Here is a 19,651-nt window from a genome sequence, read left to right as displayed (position 1 = left end):
ATAAGCAAATTCATTGCACTCGAGTTATTTGTATAACGAGTGCTGTATACACTTTGGCTACGTTTGTGGAAAACAGATCAGATAACAATTGACTGTACGTGGATTGTAGGGATCGCTGTGATTGTAGAAGCAGAAATGGTGATCTTATTAAAAAAAAAAGTTGCTTTGTACAGGATCTTAGTGATCATATATAAAAAAATGGGTGCTAAATTGGTAAGCAGTACAGTATAAGCGAACAGTCACATGATGAGAGATCACACAGCAGGATTTTAGTGTACACATGCTTCTCTTAAAGGTAATTTGTTCAACATAGCAGTACCTTCAAACATATCTGCGATGTTCATTGAGAATTTACTGTACTGAAGTATATATATAACTGTACAATATGCCATTTATTTTAAGAGTTTAGTAAAGAGAGGAGTATTAACAGTATTTGCTTGTAAAAGTGAGTTGTTGATAAGTAAAAGTTGGATGCAATTTATGAAAATAACTGCATCGAATGTCACAATGTCACAAAGACTTTATTCTAATAGTGGGGACTAGCTGTTAGTATTATTATTATTATATTCTCCTACACCTCATGGGGCAGTGTAGGATTGGATGATGGATGGATGGATGGATTATTATTATTATTATTATCTGGAAGTCGTTGAGGCTAGGGAACTGACAAGAGATCGAGCTGGCTGGATGAATGTTGTGAGGAGAAGTGCATGATTAGGGATTTTGGCACCTCTTTTTAATGTGGCAGCGTCCAGACTCAGCCAGATGCGTTTATGTGAAGCTACAGAATGTGGTGAATGTTTTTGGCATATCAATAGAGCCAGGATTCCGGGGGCTTGAATGTTGAGTGAATGGAGGCGTGGTCCATTGGTTTGGGCAAACTTGGGCTGTCTGGACGTTACTACTCCTCACCCTCCCTTAGGGTGGGAAAGGAGGTCTGGATGATGATGATGGTTTATTTTTTCCTGTATAGTATTGAGAAAGTACTCATAATTTTAACCTGACTACTTTCTCTCTGCAGTGGGTTTGAAGCGGCAGCTGACGATGAATCTAGAGAACACACTGGGTGAGGGGAAACGACACTGCCCTGACAACCCCGCCAAACGCTTCCAGTCCATCAATTCCTACCCCTCTGAGGCTATTGATCTCAGTAACACCAGTAAGCTACCATGGGTGTTTGTTAGTTCATGAGCAAGATTGCTATTTTATCTCAAATGTGCATTTCCCACCTTGTGTTGTGATATACTTGTATTGCACACTACTGTGCATACATGGAGTCTTTTCTTTTACTGTCACTTTACATCTCACTTCATATCTCTTCCCAAAGTTTTCTGCTTTAGCTTCAGCATAATTTTATAAAACTTACACATGTTACGGTACTTGTCCATTATTCAGTTAACAACACTTGTATTATGGTACAGTTCCATATCTAGGAAAAGATGGGAGAGGTAGCCAGTGCTCATTTCAAGAAGCTTAGTTGTCACTACAGAGCAACCTTTTGTAAATATTTGTAAAGTGGGTTAAATATAAGTGGCAGAATATGGTTTTGTAACTGTATTTATTTCTACACTGTGAGGAAAGTGAAACCTATTTGTACAGTAATTATATGCTACTTGTTATTTTAATATCTTGTGTAATTATAAGTTTTTGTTAAGTTTAACTGTTTAACTTTTGTACCTCAGTGTAGTTGTAATTATCATGCTTTACTATCTGATTTAATTAGTCCTTGTACACAAGCAGCTATCTTTCAGGAAACTACTCATATTGAAGTGGTGAAGTAAATAAAGAGTTAATTCAGCATGAACTTGTTTCACTTCTCACCACAGTCCCATATTCTGTCCACCTAGAAGTTGATATAAAATAGTTGAACTAGTGTTGAACTGTAGCATTTGACAACAGCTTTTTTTGGGTTATCAGGTCTTGGCATTATGTATGGTACATACCGTACGGCGGGGTAGTCGTACCTGTATTTTGCCGCTTTTTCCACCAATTGTTAATCTCACAGAAACTACAGATACTAGTGGTTTGCTTCAGTTTATTGCCTCAAGTTATAGGTATGAGGAAATATTGCTGTGAAAACAGAGTTGCTGCACAGTAGTAACTTCGCTAATGTAAGGGAAAACATGGTGGTGCATTTGCCCCATGCTTTGGGACAGTTGTGCTCTTCTGTATAAAATTAAAGTACTGTAGTTTCATGCATAAATACTGTTTGTCAGTTGCATTTGAGCCTTCAAAGAAACATTGTGAGATATTAGAAAATCATACAGTGCTGAGAACAGAATATTGTAAAATAATTGAGTCATGTTGCATACACAGAATCAATGTTAAATCTAATGAAAATTTATTGACATCATCAAAGTATACAAAATTTAGCATACAATGAGCCTCATGGCACCAAAACTATCTTTAGGTATGAGTCTTCTCGTCACTCAGGTTTCTCCAGTTTCGTTACAATTTGCACTGTAGATGTGACATCAGTGCCTGGGACCTCCGGCTCCTTGAAAGTCAGCAACCCATGGTGCACTTTCTGTGATTCTGTGTTATGAAATAAGCAAACATCCCATGTAGTGTTTTGTGGCTTGGTCAAGTTCTGTAATACACCTATATAATGTTAGTCTCTGCCGTGGCCATTGCATACTAGAACATAGTCACCCTTTTCCATCCAGGAGTTGGAGCTTTTAAGTCCTCACCATCTTACTGGATACTGCTTGAATTTACCTACAAATGAACAAAGTACACTAGTTAGTTGTTTTCAGTATATGAAATATGTCGCAATTTTTATTGTTGTTATATGCATTAATATCTTAGTCGCAATTACCTCATGCAACCTTGGTGCAGTTGCCCAGTTGGTTCATATGAGGGACTACACGCTATAGCCGCTATTGTAGACGGCCATTGTTCTTCTCCTAGATCTATCAACAGTGGTGTTCCTCAGGGCTCTGTCCTATCACCAACTCTCTTCCTTTTATTCATCAGTGACCTTCTGAGCTGTACATCTAACCCTGTCCATTCATACGCTGATGATTCCATCCTTCACCTTTCTATTCGGTTCCTGCAACGCCCATCTCAGCAGTTACTTCAACAAACAAGGGATGAGGCTATGACATACCCAATGTCTGACTTGGCTCGTATCTCTGACTGGGGTAAAAATAATCTTGTTTTTAATGCATCAAAGACTCAGTTCTTACACCTATCAACTCAACAAAATCTTCCACAGTGAACCCGCTGATGTTTAATACTGTAATATTCAGCTTAATCCTGCATCATCTTTGAATATGCTTGGGGTTTCATTTACTCTGGACTTGTCTTGGAAAGATCATGTTACATCTCGTGTAAAATCTGCTTCCAAGAGACTAGGTTTGCTAAGCCGACTCCATTCCTTCTTTACCCCTGCACAGTTGTTGACTCTATACATAGGTTTTATCTGCCCCTGTGTAGAGTACAGCTCTCATGTGTGGGGAGGTTCCCCACATACAGCTCTTCTCAATAGGGTTGAGTCAAAGGCTTTTCGTCTCAATAACTCTCCTCCTCTTACTGACTTCCTTCAACCTTTGTTTCTTCGCCGCACTGTTGCATCTTTATGTCTTTTCTGTCGCCGGTTTTTCCACTCTTCCTCTGAACTGTTTACATGCATTCCTCCACCCCTTCGACGGGCGCGTAGCACCCGTCTAGCAGCAAACTCTCATCCCTTTTCTGTCCAGCTCTTTAATGCAAGAGTTAACTGCTACTCCCAGTCCTTCATAATGCAACAGATCAACTCTGGAACTGTCTCCCTCTGTCTGTATTTCCAGCTTCCTATGATCTCCAGTCCTTCAAACACAGTGTGTCCAGGCATCTCGAAATAATCGGATCTTGAATTTGGCTTTCTCTTGTATTTTGTTTTTCTCTTGGAAGGAACTGTTATTGCGGACTCGTGGTCTTTGGTTCCTTCTTCCTTGCATTAAAAAAAAATAATAATGCTCAAAGCTATAAATTCACTTGATTGCTGTAATATACCTTGTACTGTCCACAATTACTGACAGCATTTTGAAGTGTGCAGGTAGCTCTATTCATTTACCACCAAACCTTAATGTTTCCAGCTAGTATTTTTGTAGAAAATTGATAATACACATTTTCCTTGGATGTTGAGTTGGTACCGTAGCTCTTCAGTGAATGAAAGTTATTCTGAAGGATTGTTTGTTTTGTGAATGAGATCATCATGTTTGTGTAGAACTAAGGGATGGGATAGCAGTGAGGACAGAGTGAGTAGCATGTGGTGTACTTTTGTTGCTTCTTGTGTATAAAAGGATGATGGCCACAGTGCAATCTGTCAAGGTGCTGGGTGGAATTCATCTTTCTCCTCCTGTGAAGCCCCATTAGGATTGATTGTCAGGCCCTGGAGCTTATAGTACCAACTCCTAGAGCAGACTGGATATTTAAAGAATAGGGATACATGCAAGACATCCTGTATAATATATTGGAGAGAGTGAGAGACAGAGAGAGGGTGTTTTTATTTTGGGCTGAAGCAATAAGTTGAATTCCTTTCCTGTTCATGTGATCCTTGATTCATGCATACATCAGTCATCTAGTCCTTTTTTGCCCCATCAGGAGTGTAGGGGTCCCAAGCCAATCTACTCAGTCCCAACATTTCAGGCAAGGATGCTCAGCCTCACTTTCCCCTGAATGGCATAATGTGAGCAATAAACCTCAGCCATCCCTTTAATGGAATCCTTGCCAGGCTTCATCTGGTTGGAGCCTTAGCCTTAACACTATGTACTATCAGCGTCATTTGATTTTATGGCTACCATCCAGTGTAGTAAATGGTTCCTGGGTTACAGGAAACTGTTTGGCTTGTCATTTAATGTAGTCATCCGGGGGGGGGGGGAGAATGGCAGTACCACATCAAGTGAGTTGGTAATGGATGCCCCCACCTACCACAATGATCCTTGATTAACTACAGTAAAAATGGTCATTAAAGGATTGATTAATAGATTGATTGATGTAAAGGATACTATAGTTTCACTGTGCTGAGGTTCGTAAACTTGTTTCTTTGTTACCTTCACCTGCAGTAATGGATGGAAGGTATGTTTTTACCCTTGTGTGCTTATCCACCATACTATAGGAAAGTTCAGAAGAAGATTTTTAATGGAAATTATTTGGAGTCTTAACTGTGACCCAGTGATAAGATATTGGTGAGAGAACATCAATGAAAAAGATTTTTGTGGCAATAATTTTATGCTGACTCTGCATGCTGTAATGGAATAGCTGCTGTATGTGATTATGCACTCATTCATGCTCTTCTAGTTGTTGTTTAGTTTCCTTGGTGATGAGGCATGGAACTGGCAGATCTGCATAACTAAAGAATAAATTCTTGGTTGATGATTTTGAATGTTAATGTAGGAAAAAACTACTGTAAGAAGTGTTTATTAATATATATAAGAGTGACTAATGCCAGTTCTGTGATTTTACTGAATAAGATGAGTTTGGATCTTGTAAGTGCAGCTAACATCTTCTGTCCAGTGGCATTTTTTTATTGTATTTTTGCTGCCTTCAGATGAGTTATTCTTTTTGCAAGAGGCTTTCTAATTGTTGGGGTACGATATTAATTTTGTCAATTGTTCACCACTGGACATGATTCCTAGGTTGTATAAAGTCATCTGGAGTTAGACCAATTGAAATGAAAACCATGTCATCAGTTGAAGGAGTTAAGTTCTTGCAGGATGTGATATTTGATTCCCTGATTTTTGCAAAAGAAAAAAAGTAATGTTTGAAGAAAAGATGACAGGCTTCCAACAAGATTGAATACTGTGTAGCAAGGTATACAGACGTGACAAGCACAGGGGGTTTTGTAGTACTTTGTGGTTGAAATAAGCCAATCCCTGCAACAATGTCAAATGGGTGACACCTATAAGTCCTCATGGTGTAAATAGGGAATTAGATATTGACCAGGAGAGTTTATTTAAGTAATGTGAAGGGAGGGAGCGGGAGAGGGAAACCAAGGATGAGGTGGAGGGACAGGGTGGTGTGAGGTAGGAGGGCAGCTTGATGGTGGAGGACGGGGCAGTGTTTAGGTGACTAGTTCATGGCCACCTCTTTGGGATTAAGGCTATAGATGGGTAAAATAAATTCCTCATTATATATTACCCTTGTTAATGTTCTTACTTGCAGTCAGGGCTACAGTCAAGTACAGTAAACTCTCGGTTATCTGTCGTCACAATATCTGGCAATGCTGGCTCAGCTCTATTAAAGCAGTATCCAGGAAAATTATCCAACATCCAATTCCAAAATGGGACATAACTGGCGGTTCTATGCAATATCCGGCTGTGAGGCAAATCAACCAACTCACAGGTGGTAGCCAGCCAGCGCACTGTTATTGTACTGTATCATTATTTTTTTGTATTTTTTGCTTAGTTGTCATTGTTTACCCATTGGAAATTTTTTAGGGTAGAGGGCTGAGACGGGTAGTAACACAATAACCGACTCGATGCCAAATGCTGAGCCAGTGGGGGGTACTGTTCAGTAACCAGAATTTCACGTTATCGGCATCAGCCATGGCAGAATTGCAGCAGATAATTGAGAGTTTACCATACTCAAAGATTCCCATATTAAATTTCATTGTTAATGTACCTGTATAGCTGATTTACTGATTTTTCCATTTACTGTTCCAGTTTTAAAGAAAAGTTGTGATATTTTGGAACACATCCCTGACGTAATTTTGTGTGTGTGTGTGTGTGTGTGTGTTTGAAGGATGTTATATGACATCTGTTCTTTTTGCTAAATTTACTTAGATTCTATATTTTTCTTCCAGTGCGGAATGGTAGTGGACAAGATGACTCAATGCCAACATCTGAATTTATTGATGTTCTTATGAGAGGTAAGGTTTACATCAGTCCTTATTTATCTGTAGAAAACTTCACAGTCAGTGTCATTCTAAGTTTGAGAATTACCGGTATTTATAAGTTGTCCATGATTATCAAAAAGATAATACAGTACTGCATTCTCTATGTTATTTACAACACCAGTAAATTTTCTTTCAGCACCTGGATATCAGCAGTACACTTTGGAAATCCCCAGTCAGTCCCCTCAGCATACTGTGAGTATCTCTGCCATTACTAAAACATTACTATGATGGAAACTTGGGAGGAGAGGTTCAGCAGTTATCTCTGCTTTTGTACAAGGGTGCAGACTTGGCCTTTTTGCACCTGACTGGTACAATCCACTCATTTAGGAGGCTTTCTGACATATTTCTAATAAGCAGTTCGTTGAACGCTCTCTCTCCTTAACATTTTATTATTTCTGTATATACCTCAGAAACACCTTTTTGCCTTTCCATTTTCACAGCATTCATCACTTGTGCCAGTGTCACATTCTTGGACACTTCATTCCTTCTTTGTGCATCACCAAAGCCATTTATGTTTATCACTGCTCTGCCATCACATTTGTCAGTTTATCTGAATCCTCTTTCTGTCTGCTTCTTAATTTTCTTCCATTATGTAGCATTTTCAGTTTTTCATCCCATTTGTCTCTTGTTATGAAACAATTAATATCTGAGTACAGAGGCATCAGGAATATTGCGTGATGGTATGCTACTGCCTGAATTAGTGTGTGGGTGTAAGACTTTAGTATGGCAGGAAAGTGGAAAGTCCAGAGCTATAGTAGGACTCGCGCACGCTCGCGGCCGTGGCGCGGCCCGCACGTGTGTACAGTGTTGCCACGTTTTCTATACCGTTATCTCTCTCTCTCTCTCTCTCTCTCTCTCTCTCTCTCTCTCTCCTGGCGGGAAATGTGAGCCACCCTGAGTACTTTTGATTCTTTTATAAGTTATTTATAATTGTGCTTTCATTTGTTAATTTGGTTTTGTTATATTTAGTAGTAGATGGAGTGTCAAAGTTACTGTCTGCTGAGATGTGGGTTTGTTGGGGTGGTGGTCCAGGGGGGAGGGGAAGTGTGAAGGGGGATTTGACCTGAGACACCCAGGAGGGATTAAGAAGGGAGGAGAGGGGAAGGAGGGGCTGGATTCACCTACCACGTGGTCAGTATTAGAAGAGAGAGAGAGAGAAATTACGTGTATAGATATATGTGCATCAATAGGAACAATGTATATCAGTGTGTGCATTATGTACAAAGGAACAAATGAATACAAAGAAGGCAGTGACAGACCTCTCTCTCTCTCTCTCTCTCTCTCTCTCTCTCTCTCTCTCTCTCCTGGCGGGAAATGTGAGCCACCCTGAGTACTTTTGATTCTTTTATAAGTTATTTATAATTGTGCTTTCATTTGTTAATTTGGTTTTGTTATATTAAGTGATGCCGACAATGCATTCAATGCATGCCTCTCTCTCTCTCCCTCTCCCTCTCTCTCTCTCTCTCTCTTGGGACATTGAATCTCCTCATTCTCCCTTGGGACATTTATTTTAGGCCAGATGGATGTGTAAGTATTGCCACTCACAAGAATTACAGTAACCCCTCCAATATCCGGATCAATAGAGCCATAGGCAGGTCCGGATAGTGGTCCTGTCCGGATATTGGGCCCCAGCTTATGGACTAGTACTTACGGACCCTAACTCTGAAAAACACCTATACAACTCCCTCTGGACATGCATAGCACCTATTTAAGACCCAAATCACACCAATAAGGGACATAAAAGACTGAAATAAATGCAAAAGAACCATAAAATGAGGTTTTAGAGGTGAGTTTATACAATATTAAACATTCTGGGTACTTACAAGTCCCTTGGTCTTGGACTGGTTTGAACCGCCAGTTTGCAGTCCACAGTTAATCCTCTGCACTCTAAATTCTAATTTCTTAACACTGCACAACACTGTAAATTCCTGTGTGTTCTAGTGGCAAGGTATTGCAGTTTATTCACTGTTTATTCACAAAAAACAAGCACCTGTGGCTTGCACTGTTATGAGTATCTGCTCTCCATCGGAGTTAAGCTGTGACTGTTGATGTTGGTGGGGTAACAGAGTTGCCAGATCGCAACAGCCACATTACCAATCTCCTCAACTTTCATTGTCAAATATAACTTTTCATTACCAAATTCGTAAAGCTAGCATATATTCTTCACTAATTATATATACAAGTGGAAATACATGTAATCACTCTCCTTATAACTAACACCATGTTGATTATTTTCACACTATGTAGGGTAGCAGATTAATCAGAGAGAGCAAACAATCCACCATCTCCATCCTGTGTATCCTCATACATGTGAAAAATCCATTTGGTAATGCATTATTCTAATGCATTACCAAACGAATTTTTCATTACCAAATTGGTCCACACTTGGTAATGAAAAATACCAAATGGCAACCTGACAGGGGAGGGGGGAGGGGGAGGAAGGAAGGGGTGAAGGGACCATGGTGTAACAGCTGTTTGGCGCCAGGCGGGAATTTCAAATTATGGGAGGGAAAAAAGTCAGATTTTTTTCGAATTTTTTGCAGTTTTTGGCCCATTTTGGGAATATTGGATCCCAGGAGGATTATGTCCGGTTAGTGGGGATGTTCGGATATTGGGCGTTCGGATATTAGAGGGATTACTGTACATGAATTATTTCTTTTACTTTGGATATTGGCATATTTCTTCTTTTTTCAGGCTCATTATCTTATATCCATAACTGTGATATTATTACCCACCCTAAAACTACGCTAAAAACCATTAAAAGTGACTACAATATCTTTGAGCAACACTGTACAATATGTGTGCCATGTTTCTGTGTTACTGTATAAATATTTTATGCATAATAAGATTACTGTTGATTCATCCATCAAAATACACAAGTGTAAGTTTTATTCATCTGAATTTATCGAATTTGTGATGCCTTGTACATAAATAGCTTCCGTTTCACATCGCAAGTTGGGGAAACGTGGCACCATTGCCCACAGGTGCTGGCCACACCCCCGCCGCAAACAGGCGGGAATCCGACTATAGTGCAGTGGATTGGGACTCATGAGGATGTGTATGTGGTGTGCATAGAGTGGTTAGGATCGGAGATAATGTGATTCTCCAAAGATCTGAAGTAAGATTGTCTGTGGATAATAGGTTAAAAAAAAAAAATGCATAGATAATGTACCATATGTAAGGAGAGACTGGATGTAGTTAGGACAATGAAATTGGTACAGTATATGAAGATGAATATGAAGGTGGGAGGAGGTGTGGTGGGCCAAGAAGGTAGATAGATGAGGTATGTGTGTGTGTGTGTGTCTGAGATAGCAAGGTATGGAAGTTGACAAGACTAGGGAATTGACAGGAATGAGTTGGTTAAACAAAGTATATACAGAGAATCACATGCCAGAGTTTTGGCATCCCATTTATAACTTGATAGTCAGTGGACTGAACATCTTACAGTTGTATGTAAAGCACACCAATGAAGAAGAAAAAGAAAGTATGTGTATATGGCTAAACTTGTTAGGTGGACGCAGGAGTCCAGGAAATTGAATGATGTGTGAATGATTGTCCAGCCCATATGGCCGGGTTTGCTGTTCATAGATCTCTCATTTTTATACTTTCTCTTTCATTGTTTCGGGTTCCTACCTTGCCCCATTCTTAAATGGAAGAAAGGTCACAATGATGATGATAATGATAATAATAATAATATGACGATGATGATGACATTTATTATTTTAAATTTGTGTTCCATATCTATTGCAACAGGTACCATCACCAGGAAACCCCACAGACAGCAGTAACCAGGGCCTGTACTCCCCTCTCCACCCCTGCTCTACACCAGCCTCAGATATTACCACAATCTACAATGGCATGCATGTATGTTATTGCCTTTTGCTGTTTCTTGTAACTGTAAATTCATCCAGGGTGTAACTGAAAAGATGTGTTATTTAGTGAAGCTATGGCAACTCTGGTTTCTCAGCAATTTATTATTTTTTTTCCAAGCCATTTTACAGGATTGCTTTCAATAACTGCTGTTTCATGCATTGAGTACAATATTCATGTCACACTATACTGATTTTATTGTCACTGAGACAATTATTCTTATTGTTTTTAAACTCTGCATGCAGTCACTTCATTTTTTGCATGTACTCTTTCTTGTTTACGTTTCTAAATATGTTTCCATATTGCTCTTGCTTAGTGGTATTTGTAGCATGGATTTTCTCCCCGCACCAGGTGCCATCACCAGAGCAACAGCCTTCCCCCCACTCCCCACAGTACAGTGTTTTGTCCCCAGGGGAGCAGTCTATTGGATCTCCGCCCTACCAGGGACCAGGTGGGGGAGGGGGTGATGGTGGAGGCAGCCTCACACCACCACAGTTTGCTCAATCTCAGTCACCTCAGATCACACAGTCCCAACCACTACAGTACACCCAGTCACAGTCTCCCCAGTATACCCAAACCCTCTCACCCCAGTACTCACAATCACAGAGCCCACAGTACAATCAGGTCCCGTCCCCAGTCATGGTGGTACCCTCACCTCCATACCAAGACACTGCTGCCCCTCAGATAATAACACATCAACAATATTTGCAACAATCACAGCAACACCAACAACAGCAGCAGCAGCAGTTACAACAGATGCAAATACAACAGCAACAGCTTTCAAGAGCACCACAGCTTCAGACACAAATGGTATGTTAATATATTTCATAAGAGTTCAAAGAGTTGGCCTGACCCTTTCCCTGTAGAATACTCGTTATATGAAACAGAGGAAGATAGGTAGCTGCAGATATTATATATGAGGAACCTTACTCAGTAAGGATATGATGAACAGAAAAGGTTAGGAACATGTTTGAGGGAAGTATTGTACTAGGTGCTAATCCTTTAGCCATCTGAGCATTCAGTAGTGAAATAGAAATTATTGTATTTGAAGTATCACTTTCTGTATTTTCATCATCATCATCATTATCTCTTTTCTGCCTAATGATGTGAGGTGCGATCATAAAACAAGCAGAGAGAACCTTTGAAACTGGGAGAACTGTAAGCAGCATGCCTAAAAATTTGCCAGAGAGCCATTCATACATTATTCAGACCCCCACATATCAATCTACACCTTTCAGGCCTAACCAGGTGCACTTTTTAAAAAAATTTCTAGATGGATGCACTTCATAATATTCACCTACCAAATACAAAATTTCAGTTATGAAGTTAAAGGAATGTATAAGACTTGTCATGTGCTTTTTCATATATAATTCATCCAGCTATATTACCTGGCCATTCCTCAAGTTTCATTGCCTTCTCACTATCTCATTTACCATATCCCTCTCCTTTTATTCCCTAATTTTACCTTCATAAATATGAGTATGTAAATAGAACAGTCAAGAACATGTACAAAGGAAGCACACACTCACATGGTAACATTAGTTGCACATCTGTTGCCTGTCTGAACATATGAAGGTAACAGATAATGTTATTCAGAACCTTCGTTGATCATCATCATCATCGTCATCTTTCCATACTTTCCTTACTGTTATTTTGCCTATGTAGACTAGCGAATGATGATAAAGATGATAATAAATATTCATAAATTCAATAATAAGAAGGTTTAGCACATACCAAGTGAAGTGTGCACATACATGTAAATATTAGCTATATACTTCCTTCTTTTTAGTCAGTTTTTGAGATGTAAACTCATGCAGCATGATAAATGTTTCTGTGATCTGTACATTTTATCTTCACCCAAAATTTCCATATGTCCATCTTGAAAGCTCATCAGTAACTACTGGTATAGATTGAGACCAGAATATGGTGTTAGTTTCAAAGAAGTGCCATGGAAAGGCTCTCAGAGCATAATATTGGTTTATTCTCCCATTTAGCTGTGGGAAATACCTGCAAAAGGACAAAAATCTCGATTAACTTAAGGAAAATGAAATACAGTTGTAAGTTTTGTTATCTGTGTTCTTAAATCACCTGCAATTTTCACCATAAGCTCAATAAGAGGATGACACCACAAAGCCTCTGCACCAAGGCTGTTACCAGACACGAGTAGATTAGAGCCAAAATGGGTAGAAACATGGGATGGTTGGAATTATATTTCAGATCAAAAGGTGGAGATAGCTTGGGGTCATAGGACTTTTTGGAGATTTTTTTCCTACATTATTCAAACTAAATCTGTGTGTGTGAAGTTTGTTAGGCAGTAGTCCATATCTCAGACCCAGAGACATGGGTTCTTGGGATCATTTCAAAATGTTTTGGTTGTTATTACTCACAGTTTTTTAGAATTGAACATTCTGGTGATAATGTCTTATCCTAAAAACGGTCTTTTAATCTTTTGTCTTTAGTGTATTGTATTGACTCATATATGTTTTGGAGATTGTTTATGGAAATTTGCCCCTCCTTCTACACCCCAGACATTTTCAAAGTTACCTACATGATATTGTAATGCCTACCTGTAGTTGTTATAAGAAGAGCAAATGTAGCATAATGTATTATCATATTAGTAGAAGATCCTGATATTTAATTCTTTGTGTGTGTGTGTGTGTGTGTGTGTGTGTGTGTGTGTGTGTGTGTGATAAATTTTGTACAGTTATATTTCAAGTAATAAATGCATCAGTATCTTCATTTCCATTATATTTACCAATAATTTTATATTGGATGACCCATATATAGAAATGATTGTGATAGTAGGTTAATATCTATTTTCTTATGAGGTTTAGTTAATTACTTTGATATCTGTTTTAGGCCCAAGGAATGGGTGAGAACTGGGTGAATGCTCCACCAGCCACCAGCACTCAATCTCAGCAGCCACCGGTAAGCTGTTGATACTTTACTGAATTGATAAATGCACCATTCAGTCATCCATAATGCCCTTCATGGTCTGTAATCCAGTTTTCCACTTTCACTTAATATAGTGCTACCGTCAGGTGACTCAGCACTGAATGACAAGCCAAATTGTCTCAAGTCATCCAGGAAGTCATTTACAGTATAGTATGGTACTGCTGGCAGGCAGTTATATTTAGTTCATAATAGACCTCTTATGGTGAAGATATTTAAGCTTACTAAACAAGCTGCACTTCTTGTTATAGGCACCTCACTTCAGCTTATCAAGATGTTTCAATGCTGATAACCTTGAACCAGATTCTTTTGCAATATTTTTGTTTTTATTGACCTCCATGTCTGTTTCCAACATACAGTACAGTAGATACAGGAGTAGTAATATATGTGTATAATAAAATAGGCATTAACAATACAGCCAATACCAGTTTGAATATTGAGAAGGTATAAGTTGTTGTTGAAACTAATCATGCTCCACCTAATTTCTTAGGCACATGACTTAGACTTACCAAGCTGCTTCAACATCGGAAGTCTTGGGCCAGATTCTTCCCTGATGGACATGCTGGAAGTTGTCAGTGAACAACTGGACTTCTCTTCAAGCTTCATCTCTGGGGACATTAAGACTGACTATGGTGGCAAGAAAAGTATGTTGAGATTGGTTTATAATGTGCATATTTGGGTGTGAATCCTGTTCTAAAATTTACTAGTGCAATGCTGTTATACTGTAATATGTCAGGATAAGGGAGACAAAATACTGTTAACTTCTAGTTAGTGTGTGTCTGTGTGCATGCATTTATGTGTGGTTTCATGCACTTGCACCTGCCCTTCTGCCCCACACACACTCACACACACACACAGTATACTGTGATTGTGTAATAATTTCAGAGTATTTACTATATTAACCTATTCCCAGCAACAGACGCAAAGAAAAAATTGCGTGATACTCCCATCGGAGGAAGCAATGAGGACGTTGATGAATTGAGCAAGAAGATGTCTGAGGTACGGGTGTCAGGTGGAGGTGAGGGCCAGGGCCCACGCAGGCAACCAGCACAGCGAACCAGCGGCAACACCAACCCTGGTGTGGACGTGGCCTTTCGTGTGGCTGTCAGTGCTGCTGAGTGCCTCCAGGCCTATGCTGCCACTGGGGACATCTCACTGCTTCTGGCCACACATCGCTACCTCCTGGCTGTCCAGAACAACCAGGGAGACACGTAAGTTCTCTAATTTTTATGCTGCTACTGTACAGCTTAACTCCATCAGCTAGAGGATGTTGTTTTGATAATAAGGTACTCTGTTCAAAGGAGTGATTTTTCACACTGAAGAGGTCCTGTTCCAGACTTTTTCCTTTTTTGATGGCTTCATTGATCTGGTCCATGTTTCTCTTTCTTTTTTCTTCTCTCTATCTCTTGTTGATATGCTTATTAAATTCCACACATTCTATTTTGTCTTTCTTTGTTCTACTTCCATTTCTCTTCTTCTTTTCATGAGCTTGAGTGTCTTTTCCAAATACTTGTAGGTTTTGGTTGTATTAGCTTTCCCTACTACCTCTCCTGATTCTCTTAGCACTTTTGTTAGTCTGTCATTCAACTCATCAGTGTCACACTCGGCATTACTTAGAACCTGAAATTTGTTCGTTATTTCTAACTAAAAGGCTGCTTTGTATTAGCATATCTTTTTATTTTTATTTTTAATCATCTTCTTTCTTGCACATCTGAAATTGAATCTGGCTGTGCAACCCACCATTCTGTGGTCACTTCGTATATTTGCATTGTTGATAACCATGACATTAAATGATCTTGTTATTATTATCTGCAATAATGAAGTCGATCTCACTTTATCTATCTATCTGTCTATCTATTGCCAGACGCCTCAATCCCGTTTGGGGTGGCCACAAACAAATCGCCTCCTCGTCGCCCTGTCTCCCGCCATTTCACTGCCCTGCTCCCAACTCACACCCCCCTCTCTCATACACCTCTCCACCCCATCCCTCCATCTCATCCTCGGCCTCCCCCTCCCTCTTCCCCGCTCCACCTCACTCACATACACTCTCTTCGTCAGTCTCTCACCCTCCATCCTCTCCACATGGCCAAACCACCTCAGTGTGTTCCTCATAACGCTTCCTATCACATCCACACCACAATGCTTCTTTATATCCTCATTCATCAGCCAGTCTCTCCATGTGACTTCATAGGCTCCTCTTAAATAACTCATTATACTACAGTATATATATATATATATATATATATATATATATATATATATATAGTGTATTCATTTCACAGGAAACCTCATGCTGTTAATGCGGTCAATGAAGGATATATCTAACCCATACACTTTGAAAAGTCTCCTGTAAGTTGAATAAAATAATTTCATCATCAGTAATAATAAAATGCAAAATGCTTCATTAGACTGAAGGGGTTAATAATGGTGATTGTGTTTTGAGTTACCAGGGCTTCCACACATTGTCTCGGTAGTTTTGGTACCAGTATTGTTATTATTATTTTTTTTTCTACAGAGCTCTACACACTGCTGTCAGCAACAAAAATATGGAAGCTTTCAACAAGATACTAAAGGCCAGTGAAAGAATCAATCCAAGAGATCTCCTAAATGCTCAGAATTATGCTCATGAGGTGAGAAATTCTTTACCATATATTGGGTTATTGATCCTGTGGTAGTGATATATTTGATACTGATACATGAAGTTCTGTATAGCATTGTTAGTGAAGGTACAGGTAGGTTCTTTGAAGTGCATAATTATCACACATTGTCTAAACCCTTAATAATTGAACAAAAAATATTTTAAATTAGGTGATTGGCTATATCAGATAGGTACTGTATAGGGGAAGCTACAGAACGTGTATATGTGAAACAACAGAACGTGGTGAAATTTTTCTGGCCTATCTGATGGAGCCAGGATTTCGAGGGCTTGAATGAATGGAAGTGAATGGAAGCGTGGCCCATTGAATTGGTTAGACTTTGGCTGTCTCCTCACCCTCCCTTAGGGTGGGAAGGGAGGTTCGGATGATGATGATGATGATTATATCGGTATGGATATAGGTTGAGACATGATAATGATGACTTAGTAATGCAGATAATTATTAGAGAGGAAACTTTATGGTAAATATGTGTGTTAGAACTGTAGCTGTTTATATGAATGTCTGTCTTCATTCATCAAGCAAGTTCTCTCTCTAAATGGAATCAGACTGCACTGCACCAAGCTGTGCGAGGAAGTGAAGTGACAATGGTGCAGCGTTTGGTGGCCTCCCCAGGATGTGATGTTGGCCTTCCAGATGCCCAGGGCAACACACCACTTCACTATGCTTCCTGCCTCCCTACACACCACTGCCTTCATGCCCTCCTCACTCGCCCTCTAAATGGCTGCCGCTCTGCACTCGCACAGGCCATCAATGCTTACAATTACCAAGGTGAGGAACAAGAGTGTGAAGTGGATGGAGGGATTCTGTATGAGGAAGCACATAATAAGGGTTTGGCATCCCTTGTTTGGTAACTTGTCACACAGGTGTTTGTGAGGCACACTGTATCTATAAGGAAAAGAAGAAGTGCAGGTTCTTATTCCTGTGAAATAGAGCTTGGAGTTTGAATGCTTGATGTCAAGTGATTGTGTGCCTTATTTCATTAGGCACATTGTTTGATGTTTCTCATTCTGTTGTGTTTTCTCTGTTTTTTTGTAGTTGTCTATCGTCCCATCCCTCAGATGAGCATTACAGTACATGCATACCTGCACATAAAAATGATGCTGTGTCTGAGAATTCCCATATTGAGGTTGACCATGGTACTTGTAATTTGTTCAGTGGATTGGATCTAAACCAAGTACCAAAACCAACTTATTACAGTACTTTGTAACATTTGTTAAAAGCTGTTTGGGCGGAGGAGGGGGAAGAAATCTAAGATGTGGTGTACGGTATCAAAAATTTAGAACATTTGAGATCTCAGCTTGGACTTTCTATGATTGAACTTCCTATTTAAGAGTAATGTTTGTGGTTGGTAACCAAGCTTGTAGCACACACAACTTTCATGGTAGTACCTCCCAGGGTCAGTGGTAGCCATGCATCTGCAACTTATAAGGGAGCATTAGCATATGATGATGATGAGGGTAATGGGTAGTAGTAGTTGGGTAGTAATACGTTGTTTGTGTTGAGAGAAATTGATTCCCCCCCCCCTCACACACACACTGTATAGGTCATCATATAGCATGACCCAGCTTGCCGAATAGTCATCTCCATAGTACAGTAGTAATTGCTGGTTTTACACTTGTGTATAGGTTTTTCTGTTTGGGGATCCTACCCAGCTCATTTTTGTAAAAATGCTGAGAAAAGGTAGTTGATGATAATACCTGGTTTTCATAATTTTGAAGTATGTTTCACATAGCTCTGTGGCAGAAGAAGACAATGCAGTGGCTTTACAGCCTTTCGATAGCATTTCTTCATGGCTAGCACAATATTATAATGTTAATCTGTTATTACAACTCAGCATTCAAGATGGAGACATGGCAGTTTTAGGTCAAGTTAGAGTAAAATGAGTATAGTACATGCAGTCCCCAGTAAGGGATGTGATCTAAGATATCACAACATTTTATGCATAATTATCACTGCAGATTGGTGTAAACTAGCAGTTCAGCTTTGTAGGTAACAGTGAAACTAATAGGTAAGTTTTCTTTAATCTACTGAGGTTTTAGCAGCACAAAAAAGTGAAATTGGCAAGGTATGACTGACCCATTGTTCTCCGTTTGTATTGCAGGTGAGACCCCCCTACATCTGGCTGTGAGGTACGGCAACTTGGAGTGTGTGCGACTGCTGATTACAGCTGGTGCACAGGTCCATCTCTGTGAACGCAAAAGAGGGGCCAATCCACTACACTATGCTGCCATGTTCCGCCGCCATGACATTGCCCGACACCTCTTGGCCAGTGTGAGTGTATGATCTGTTATGATGGTCTTATTATTCTACTGTAGCCTTTAATACTTGGCAGAAGAATAATTTAATAATGTACGTTCAGGAGCAAAAGTTTGCCAGCAGTGCTGCTGTATCTGCTTCACACATGGAGCCTGTCCCGCATTATCCTCCCTGATGCATTAAATCTCATAAATAATTTATGGGCATAGCAACATATCAAGCTTCTCTCATCTCAGGAATGTTCGGCAGCAGAGGGAAGTGAGAAGTAATAGTTATTTAAGTCAATTCATGACCTCAGCTTTACATTTTCATCAACGTCCAGTGTGTAATTTAATAATTTTGGAATAAGTGGGGACACTCATCATCCACTCACTCATTGTAGTGCTACTCTCGGTGACTGCGCTTTCCTCTCTTCCTACCCTGTTTCCCCTCTTTCTCTTATGTTTATTATTCCTTCATTCATTCCTCCTTCATTTTTTCCTCCTCCTATGTGCAGATGACTTTACACTGAGTGACAAGCCAAATGGTTTCCTGTGCACCAGGAAACCATTTACTATGCCGGGTGGTAACCATATAACCAAGTTATGGCGCCTGGTGGTTTAGTGGGTAATTAAGGCACTCCAATCAGATTGAACCCAGGCAGGTTTAAATCCAAGGAGTGGTCGGAGTTTATTGATCACGTAATGCCACTCAGGGTTTAATGAGGCTGGTCACTTTCATCTTAAATGTCAGGACCACTTTGCCTAGCCCCTGGCTCCTATGCTCCTCATGGGGCAACACAAGATTGGATGATGATAATGATGAATAATTCACAGTGTAACAGGCATTTTTTTTCTGTGACATTTATGGCAGAAGAAAGTGGAACTGTATTAGTGAAAGAAAAGGAAAAGAAGGTAGACTGTCAGAAAAGTGAGAGCTTTAAGGAAAGTTGTTACACTGTCTCATTTGGGAGGTTCTGAGAAATGTGCAGGGCAGTGAAGGTGATGATTATGTTTTCAGGTCTTTCAGGTATACTCTTCTCATTAAGTACCAATGC

The 19,651-nt window shown here is 39.7% G+C and overlaps 1 protein-coding gene across 1 annotated transcript in view; it reads left to right on the top strand.

The window, feature by feature from the left end:
- Window positions 1–19,651, top strand: part of LOC145400988 (uncharacterized) — a 54,648-nt gene that overhangs the window by 25,947 nt on the left and 9,050 nt on the right. Inside the window, exons 10-20 of the mRNA XM_080273348.1 lie at window positions 1,022–1,159; window positions 6,788–6,853; window positions 7,017–7,072; window positions 10,634–10,744; window positions 11,102–11,560; window positions 13,610–13,678; window positions 14,193–14,346; window positions 14,616–14,913; window positions 16,218–16,332; window positions 16,905–17,127; window positions 18,461–18,630. Coding sequence (XP_080129474.1) covers window positions 1,022–1,159; window positions 6,788–6,853; window positions 7,017–7,072; window positions 10,634–10,744; window positions 11,102–11,560; window positions 13,610–13,678; window positions 14,193–14,346; window positions 14,616–14,913; window positions 16,218–16,332; window positions 16,905–17,127; window positions 18,461–18,630 — 1,859 coding nt within the window. The remainder of the gene's footprint in view (window positions 1–1,021; window positions 1,160–6,787; window positions 6,854–7,016; window positions 7,073–10,633; window positions 10,745–11,101; window positions 11,561–13,609; window positions 13,679–14,192; window positions 14,347–14,615; window positions 14,914–16,217; window positions 16,333–16,904; window positions 17,128–18,460; window positions 18,631–19,651) is intronic.

The sequence above is a fragment of the Coenobita brevimanus genome, chromosome 54 (assembly GCF_032717465.1).
Source record: "Coenobita brevimanus isolate Jiangsu-jjx chromosome 54, ASM3271746v2, whole genome shotgun sequence".
NCBI classification, from domain to species: Eukaryota; Metazoa; Arthropoda; class Malacostraca; order Decapoda; family Coenobitidae; genus Coenobita; species Coenobita brevimanus.
This window is presented reverse-complemented; position numbering and strand designations above follow the sequence as displayed.